The sequence below is a fragment of the Oratosquilla oratoria genome, chromosome 43 (assembly GCF_046742065.1).
Source record: "Oratosquilla oratoria isolate Oo_2021 chromosome 43, ASM4674206v1, whole genome shotgun sequence".
NCBI lineage: Eukaryota > Metazoa > Arthropoda > Malacostraca > Stomatopoda > Squillidae > Oratosquilla > Oratosquilla oratoria.
In genome coordinates, this window is record NC_134819.1 from 11,948,646 (window position 1) to 11,958,645 (window position 10,000).

At 42.0% G+C, this 10,000-nt stretch overlaps 2 protein-coding genes across 3 annotated transcripts in view; both read left to right on the forward strand.

The window, feature by feature from the left end:
- LOC143022094 (trypsin V-B-like) overlaps positions 1–2,223 on the forward strand; it is an 84,517-nt gene extending 82,294 nt beyond the window's left edge. For both annotated transcript variants that reach the window (XM_076180085.1, XM_076180084.1), the window contains one exon: positions 1,837–2,223. In XM_076180085.1, coding sequence (XP_076036200.1) covers positions 1,837–2,021 — 185 coding nt within the window. In that variant the 3' untranslated portion in view covers positions 2,022–2,223. The remainder of the gene's footprint in view (positions 1–1,836) is intronic.
- Positions 2,224–2,411: 188 nt separating this feature from the next.
- LOC143022093 (proclotting enzyme-like) overlaps positions 2,412–10,000 on the forward strand; it is a 30,168-nt gene continuing 22,579 nt past the window's right edge. Inside the window, exons 1-2 of the mRNA XM_076180081.1 lie at positions 2,412–3,183; positions 4,279–4,474. Coding sequence (XP_076036196.1) covers positions 3,144–3,183; positions 4,279–4,474 — 236 coding nt within the window. The 5' untranslated portion in view covers positions 2,412–3,143. The remainder of the gene's footprint in view (positions 3,184–4,278; positions 4,475–10,000) is intronic.

The following is a 10,000-nucleotide window of genomic DNA, read 5'->3' on the forward strand; positions in this document are numbered from 1 at the left end:
AGGTAGTTGTTCTACCAGAACCATCTAACCCGGTGCTACCTGTCACATGATCGGGTTGTTGGTGACTGAATCAGTTCATTCAATGGTCACACGCCAGTAAGGAGAGTGTGTTGGACTTTCAAATGGAGGAAAAATGAGGCCACTGAAAAGTTAGATGAACTACTAGAGTAGCTGTAGGCACATCTAATCGACTACAGCACACCAATACAGCGGCTACTCCTGTTGATGACCGCATGATATTGGTGAAGTTGAACCACACCTTAGGCTGCATCTCTCTTTTTGCAGTACACTCCTACAGAGGCGTTGAAAAGATGTTTTATGCCAAGCTTGACTCTAAGTAAACCACTGTCCACCATGGGGCATACTTGTTGTTTAGGGCGATTTCAATGTGGTTACTGGTACCAACAGAGGTGAATATCGAGTATGCATTGCCACCACCCCCCATGAATCTGGAACCAGTAACATTAATAACTCCCTCCTGAGTTTTTTAGTCCAAAATTTTGGGGACTGCCGGTCTCCGGTTCTAGAGACGAGAGCCATATCGATGGATTTAGTGTAACAAAGCCGGAGGAGTGGCCAAGGAAATAAATCACATACTTGTTAGTACTCGTTAGAAGATCCTGTAGAACTGCAAGGTTTATCGGAGTACTGAATTCTTAGGGACATTTGGACTGCGTATCAAATCTGGAAGAATCCCGAGATGTAACCCACTGGGTTTTATTTGGAGAAAGCTAGGGATGGTGTGTGTGCCCAGGAGTATGCGATAGTAATCTCTAACCGGTTTGAAGTACTTAGCACTATTGAGGAGCCTGAAAAACTATGGGGCACCTTTAAATGTGAAACTGAAAGCTGTCAAGGAGTGCCTTGGAGCACGTCCAAGGTCGTGGAGTGATGTGGCGTTGCGGGAGACACTGGAGAGTATAGAGTTAGGATGTGCTGCCAGAATGGCTGGTGGACCTGAACCAATATAGGACTCAGAAACGAAGGACTAGAGGTCTCATAAAGATGAATGAGGAGAAGTACGTCAGGGAAATCGCTGAGGAAGTCAAACTCCGAAGAAACTCCTCTCCAAATCTGTGACCCACGAGATCACAGTCCGAACAGCTGAAGGCCAGCTAGCGCCAGGCGTGGAGGGGCATAGCCCCTTTGCCGAGTGCTTTGAGCAGTTGCTCACGAATGACCCTCCAAACGGACAGCTTCCCCGCGATGGTGTTTGGGTGGCGGTTGCCAGTTCACCGATAGATGAAACTCCACTCTCTTTGATGGAGGTCTAAGATACTGTAATTTAAAGGGTGGAAAAGCGGCTGGCATTTACAACATCAGTGCAGAGTTGCTGAAAAACGAAGGCGAGGCCATGATTCTCGGATTGCATACGGTAATGTCTGCTGTCTAGCAGTCCGGTACTATTCCCTCTGACTGGAAAAAAGTTTCACAATCTGGAAGGGAAAAAGGACCGGCAGGACCGCAATAACGATCGTGGTACTACACTGCTCAGTTTACCAAGTAAGGTGCTTGCCCCTCTGTTGCTGACACAAGTTCGTTCTTAATTGCTAAAGTATCAGAAGCCTGGGCTGTCTGGATTCACGCCAGGTAAGTCAACATCTGATCGGATCCTAGCACTTTGTATTCTTGTGGAGCGCCGGCGTGTGTTTCAACAGGGGTTCTTGCAGCTTATGTTGATCTCAAAATCATGGATTATTGTTGGAATAACTTTGTATCAAATCAGAAACTATTCCTTGAGACTCAGTCTAGTCCTGTTACCATAATAACTCGTGAACGTCATCTCCGGCTATACTGGCATGTGACACGTTTCTTTTTTGTTGATCCCATCCACAGATTTGTCTTCACAAGAGACGACAATCAATGGAGGAGACAAAAGAGACGCCCATAGAACTCGTGGCTGGAAGGACAAGTTGATCGAACCCTGGCGAGAGTTGTTCGGAGTGGGGAGGGAGGAAAGGTGTCTGGATGGGAGCTTGCTACTCGGACAGACCGTGGTGACTGGCGCCGGCGTGAACTAGTTTTATCCACATCTGTGCGCCCCAAAGAGTCCGTTCAGGGTGTGACATACGTCGTGTCAAATCAATCTTAATACATGCCACTCTTTTTTATTTCCTCCATCTATGTATTATTTGAAATATATATATATTTATATTCTGTATATAGTAAAGGAAGCTGTATAGTACGATAAGTATCGTTTCTCAGGATTATAACAACAATTACCTGTCTCACCTGTGACACCTCCTCGGCGTGGCAACACGAGGAAAAAGCGCTGTTGCCACATGTCATAGAATGAATTCAAATTATTGTTATGATCCTAGAAAGTGATACTCATTCTACTATACAGCTTCTTTTACTATATACAGAATAAAAAAAAAACGCAAATAGCACATAGATGGGAAATAAGAGAGAGAAGGGCATGTACTAAGGTTCATTTGGCAGTATGGATTGTAGTAAATCACGACGTGTGCCACACCTTGGGGCGCACGAACGTCATTTTCTTTTGTTTATCACTAGCTAGTAAAGTAGTTTGTATATTTTGTCTCATAAAAAGCATAATTAATGAATTAAAGACAGAAAGTCCTACTTCCTGAACTTGTAATAACTAGGTATTCATTCTGATTTATGTATTTTTCTTGTTTTTGCAGGCCACTGTGACGTCATATGTGATCATAAACGCGTCTTCCAAAATTTCTCTGTGTCTCCTTTCAATGATATTCTATTTTCCCTCCCCACCTTCCCCTTTTAGCCGCATAAACTCTCATCCACATTCTTTCTTTAATGTACTTACTCTATTTCAAGAGTCAAGGACAACAATAATTTTGGAATGGGGAATGGTAGCACTATGATTTTTTTTTTTTTTTTTTGTGCACACGACAATATGGATTTGTAGTGAGTCATGTCGCAAGATCAGATTTGCACTTTGAACTAAATGCACATTTTCTGTCGTCTCGTTTGGCTGATATGTTCTCTGTATTCCTAATCTGCAGATTGTTAATTGTTCCTTTGGACATTTCTGAATGTTTACATTCCATGTTTGCATTAGTTTGATATCCAGTGCACACATAATGATTATAAAATAGTTTCAGTCTTTATGAACCAACTAATCAAAACTTGTTTTTATTTTTTGTACTTGCCCGGCCATGACTGTCTGCACTTCAGCGCCTACACTCCCATTCTGTAGTAAGTATTTTGAGTTTGTTGATTTTTTTTAAAGTTTTTAAAGATATTGAGATATTGGTGTGAGCATGTTTATTTACAGAGTTGGGTACGATTCGAAAAAATTGAAGTCCGATTTGCGATTACCGAACAAAGACGGCGTCGACCTGGATTAATCGCAAAATGCTTTAAGTTTTCGGCAGTCCGATTTGATTATCTGATTCGCGAACCCGATTAATCTTGTAGTCGGAACATCGGACATCCGAATCGGACCGCTCACCTCTGTTTATTTACAACATGAACTGCCTAACATTGTCCTTTTTCAACGGGTCTGAGAAAAACACGACTCACTGTTATGGCAACAGTTCCATCTGATTGGCTAGAAATGTTCCCCTACAAAAAAAAAATTCATCTTTTTTGATATTATGGATATCATTATTTCTAAATACATGTCTTAATTTTGTTATCTCCTCTGCATGCAGGCAATTTTTCTTGCTCCCCTCCTTGCTGAATTTCTTTCACGGGAAATTAATCTTGTTTTCCAAGAGGATATTCATATAATAAAGATAATATCCTGTCTTCTAGAGGCAGTAGATCTGTCACTAGCACATGCGCTCAAAAATGTAAACAAAATATAGATAAAGTCTATTCACGTGTAAGGAGACGGTGTTTTTGCGTTCTCGGACGACATTTTCAGCAAATGTGAACAGCTATAGTATGAATAAATTTTAAATATCTCCACAGACAAAGTGTGTATCTAAAAGATTGCTCTGTTTGAAAGATGATTCGAAAGCATTTTGTATACACTGGATAACAAACTGATTATTTGATCAATATTAAGGTTTTTCTAATCTTCCTTTGAAGTAAAATACTATAATATGTCATCAAGATTAGGGAACGCTTTCTTTACATATTGAGTATATAATGAGATTAATCTACAAAGAACTTCTTATCCTACGTCTTTGAGAAGATCTATCGATATGCCATTTTCACTGTTGTTTTTCCTCATTTCATACCTCTAAAGTGAACGTTATTTATTTACTTTATCGAGTGACTATCTAATTGAAGGTGTAACTAAAGTAAGAAGATTATCGACACTACATCAACCCTTCATTCCAGCACAAAGCAACTGTGGTGTAACGACGGTCAGCCGGATCGTCGGTGGATTCGAAGCTAAAATCAACAGATTCCCGTGGCTTGTGTTAATATACATATACTACGCAAATGCAGATACCTCCCTCCCTTCAGACACGAAGTGCGGGGGTGCCATCATTTCACCCGATTATATCTTATTTGCGGCTCACTGTGTTCTCAGGTAAGCGAAGAAGATCTGACCTCCTCAGTTCTCAATTTTCCCCTGACCAAATCCATTATATGGAGGTAAAGGCCTTTGGTATACAGTGTTATGCCTTCCGCAAGGATATAAGGAAATATGTCTAGGAGGGGTTCGTACTTAGTGGCCTTGATGTGGGTAAGGCAAATCCAAACGGAAGTTAACATAAATAACTAATTTAATGTATAACAAAAAGCCAACAAAACAAATATAAGAACTTTACAACAACAAAATTAATCAATTGACAATTAATTCCTCCACCGAAAACCAAGTCATGAGAATATAGATTACGTGGTGACGCCACGGTACTAGAGCAAATGCAATATGGGAGAGATAAAGTTACGCGCCGCTCAGCCAAAGGAAAGTGCGCTCGGTAGGAGCCGGCAGATGCATTATATATACAGTTGGCGAGGACGGGAGGAAGGCGAAGGATGAGCCGGACAGAACTAGTTCACGTCCGTCGGCCTAGAGAGAGTAGATCCCATAAAATATACAAGCAGTTTTTACCGTACATACGTAATTACCTAACAAGTACAGGATAACACAGATACAGATATTTTTAGATACATGGAGGATGGTGGGCCATCACAACGTATACAAGCAATTTACAGTACATACATAATTATCTTACAATTAAAGATTGACATACAGATACAGACATTTTATATACATGGAGGATGGTGGGCCATCACCCCCCACCCCCTAGAACTCATCAACTCAGGAGAACAGACGAGTTGGGAGTTCTAATCAGGACGGCTAAGGGCATCAGCAAGGAGGTTTTCAGAACCCTTGATAAATTTTATATCGAGGAGGTATTGTTGGAGGAACAAGGACCAACGTAATAGCCTCCTATTATTGTTCTTGTTCCGTTCAAGGAATATTAACGGATTGTGGTCCGTGAATATCCGTAAGGGGGTCGAGCTGGGTGTTACGTAGCATTCGAACTTCCGCAGGGCAGAGATGATAGACAGTAGCTCCTTCTCGGTGGTCGAATACTGCTTTTGGTGTTTATCTAGTTGAGCCGAGTGGTACGCGACAGGATGCAATATCCCATCATGTTCTTGGAGTAGAACAGCTCCGACGGCTTGATCACTTGCGTCTGTCTGGAGAACGAAGGGGACGTCAAAGTTAGGTGAACGTAGAACTGGCTCCTGTGTGAGGAAGGTTTTTAGGAGCAGGAAAGAGTTCTGACATTCCGGAGTCCAGGAGTAAGGTATGGAGCAGCTTGTCATCCTGGTGAGGGGTAAGGATACCTCTGAGAAGTTTGGGCAGAACTTCCTATAGAATCCGGCCATACCCAGAAAGCGCCTAAGTGCTTTCCGAGTAGCGGGAGCCGGGTAGTCGAGAATGGCCGAGATGTTGGCTCGTTTCGGCCGGACGACGCCTTGTCCCACCTCGTGTCCCAAGTACGTCACTGTAGCTTGGGCGAAGACGGTTTTGGAAAGCTGGACGGTGAGGTTGGCTTCTTCCATTCGGGACATTACGACATCTAGTAGGTGTACATGGTTCTGCCAATTAGGAAAATATATTATTATATCATCTAAATATACATCTACCCCATCAATGTCCTGTAATAGGCTACTCATGGTACGTTGAAACGTAGCCGGACTATTACGTAACCCAAACGGCATGACGGTGTATTCATAGAGTCCAAAGGGAGTGATGAATGCAGAGATGGGACGAGCTTGTGGAGCTAAAGGAATTTGGTAATAACCTTTAGTGAGGTCAATTTTAGTAATAAACTTGGACTGTCCCACCTTATCAATTAAGTCGTCGACGCGGGGAAGAGGATAAGCGTCAGGGATGGTAACTGCATTCACTCGGCGGTAGTCCGTGCACAGTCGAGTTTGTCCGTTTTCTTTAGGGACCAGAACGCACGGAGCGGCCCATGGGCAACCACTGGGAACTGCCAAACCGTGCTGCACTAGATAGTCGACCTCTTTCTTCATGATCAGCTTCTTCTGGGGATGCAGTCGGTACGGGTGCTGGTGGCTAGGAGAAGTTCCTGGATACAGTTGAATCTCATGGGACGTCAGGTTACAACGGCCAGGATTATCTCGGAACAAGGATCTGTGACTAGAAATAATTTCAGAAATCTCCTTGGCTTGATCAGGATTCAAGTGGTTAAGGTATGAAAGTAGGTTGTTCAAGATGTCGCTGTTGTTGCCGACTGTGGGAGGATCGAAATGTGGCAACTTCGGTTCGTGGACTCGTGGACGGTCGGTTGACATAGGTATTTTACTGGGACCATGATTTAGCGAAAGCAATGGTTTGACTGAACTGTCTAGTGGTATTTTGGCAAGGTATGGCTTAAGCAAATTAACATGAACAAGTTGAGTAGTTTTACGTCTGTCAGGGGTTTCTAGTACGTAATTATATTCTGACATCTTTTTCTGAATTTTATAAGGACCATGGTATTTAGCTTGAAGAGGCTGTCCAGAGATAGGAATGTATGCAAGAACCATATCTCCCTCCTTGAATTCTCTCTTACGAGATTTCTGATCAAAATTAACCTTCATTTTACTTTGTGCATGTTCAAGGTTCTTCAAGGCAAAGGAATGAATTCTGGCTAGGTTATCCTTAAGGGAAACAATATACTGGTTAACAGACTGTAAAGGTGAGGTAGAAGAAGATATGATATGGTCCTTGATTACCTTGAGGGGTCCCCTTACCTTCCTTCCATATAACAATTCAAAGGGAGAAACACCCAGAGCTTCGGATGGTGTTTCACGGAGCGTAAAGAGGAGGAAAGGTAATCCCTCATCCCAGTCACGGTCTTCCTCGTAACAGAATTTACGTAGCATATTCTTTAACGTTTGATGACATCGTTCTAGAACTCCCTGACTGGCGGGGTGGTACGCTGTAGACAGAGACTGTTTAACATTTAATTCCTTGAGGACTTGGGTAAAGAGTTTGCTAGTGAAATTAGAACCTCTATCTGACTGTATTTCCTGAGGAATACCAAAGGAAGTAAACATGTGAGTTAAACACTTAATTACACTCTTAGCAGAAATATTATTTAAAGGAAAAGCTTCAGGGTACCTGGTAGTGGGACAAAGAACTGTTAAAATGTACTGGTTACCCTTCTTGGTTTTAGGCAACGGGCCTACTATGTCAATCACTAGTTTCTGAAAGGGTTCACTAGGTACTTTAATGGGTTGAAGGGGATACGGAGGAATAGACTCGTTTGACTTGCCTACTATTTGGCAAGTGTGGCAACATTTAACGAATCTACTTACCTCTGCTTTCATGCCAGGCCAAAAGAATTCTGATAAGAGTCGTAAATAAGTTTTCTTAATACCTAAGTGTCCTGAGTGTCCAGCATGAGCAATCTCTATTACCTGAGTCCTCAAGTTAACAGGTAGAACAATTTGGTGACATTCTGCCCAGGTATCATCATCAGAAAGGTGACGAGGTTTATACAATCTCATTAGTATTCCTTCGTGCAAATAAAAGGAAGGAGTATGTAGGATATCCTCCTTGGGAATAGCTCTATTAAACAAGGGAGCTAATGAAGGGTCGTTCTGTTGAGCCTCTTTGATGCTCAGCTCGGAGGGTAGTGTAAGCGGGGTGGTTGGGGTGGTTGGGGTGGTTGGAGAGGTAAGAGTTGGTTGGTTAGCTGGCGCTTGGGATCGTGTGATAGCACAGGTTGGAAATAGGTTGGGTTGGGTTTGCTCTATGGTAGAAGTTGGGTTATATGGTAGGGGAGAAATAGAAACAATTAAAGGAGGATGGACTAGTTCTCCTGCTAGATCGTTACCTAGTATAAAATCTGCTTCAGGAACAGGTAGGGTTGCCGTTTCACTTACTCCTACGGAGACAGTATCCTTGATGAGTCCACAGTTCAGGTGCACCTTTGCCAGAGGTACTGAGAAGGGATTGTGGAAGTCCTGCAAGTATACACGTTCTCCTGTATAATTACGTTGGACTCCCGGCAGTGCTGACTGAAGTAGCAGGGACTGTGCTGCTCCTGTGTCCCGTACTATTCGGAGGTTGTGTTCTACGTGGTCTGAACCAAGTGATACTGTTCCCGTTGAACGGAAGGGCTGAAAAGGATCTACAGAATTGGCAGTAGAATGGTTAAAGGAAGCTACAGATTTTATATTCTTTTGAGCTACTTTACATTTTGGGTCTGGGCAATTTGCAATTACATGTCCTGGTTTCTTACAGAAGAAACAAACAGGGAAACGAGGGCTATCAATTTTCCCATCTTTACTACCACTAGTTGGTTTTACATGAGGTTGTTGGTGGTTACTGTCCTTTCCAACATTTTTGTGAATCAATGAGAGGGTATCAGTCAATTTGGCTGCTTTCATAAGGTCAAATTCCTCCTTATCAACAATGTGAATTTTCAAGTAGTGAGGAATTTTACGCACGAATTCCTCTAACGCGATCAAGCTCACTACTTTCTCAAGATTATCGGCTGATGCCGATTTAATCCACTTTCTTAACGCTCGTAGTTTGTCTGACGCGAATTCCATATATGTCTGATGGCTAAGTTTGTTTGAATTTCGAAATGCTTGTCGATAACCTTCGGTGGAAATTTCATAAGCGGAAAGAACTGTCTGACCGTTTCGTAATCAGTGTTATTTTCCAGATTGTTACATACTTGTAACGCTTTTGTGGACAACTTTGGTTTAATTAACCATATCCAATCTGCTTGGGGAATTGCAAAATGTTTACTTACTTCTTCAAATTCTCGAAAAAATAAGGTTGGATTCTCGTCTGAGAAAGAGGGAATAAGTTTGGTGTACTGCAAAAGATCTAACTTACTTGAATTTGAAACCACTTGTTGACTTGATAGTTCGAGTCGTTTTAGTTCGATTTCGTGCTGTCTTTGCTCTTTATCATGCTGTCTTTGCTCTCTTTCATGCTGTCTTTGCTCTCTTTCACGCTGCACTTCGAGTTCCTTAATTTGCAGTTCATGCTTCATCTTCCTTTCAAGTATCTGATACTCTAGAGGGTCTAATTGAATTTCTTTTGTAGGGCTAATGTCTAATTTGGCTGCAACTATTTGTTCTAAGCGTTCAAATTCTCCGTCTTCGTCTTCCGTTTTCTTTGACTGATCTATGTGACTCAATATTAGTTGAACTAATTCAGTTCTACTAATGTTCGCTGGATAAGTTAATTCCCATCTTGTTGCTATTTCTTTCAGACATTCTTTATTTGGGTTCTGAATTATCAGTTCTTCCACCGAGGGGTTCTCAACAAAGTTTTCGATATTCAGTTCTGACATCGCGAAATTTTTACTCGCTAACAGTTGCTACTCAGCAAGGTAGAACGCTTGGTTCGCTTACGTGGTATACCGGACAAGAGATACAAGTAGAATTATAATACTCGACTCCCACGAATATTATAAATCTTTGGGACAATACATAAACCAAAACTACATGCCGTAAGTAGGATAGAATTAACGTTCCCACACGTATCCTAAACGAATCCTACTTCAGTACTCTTACGAAATTTACAGCTGCAAGAGTTTAACGTGGTCATGTGCAATGGCGTATT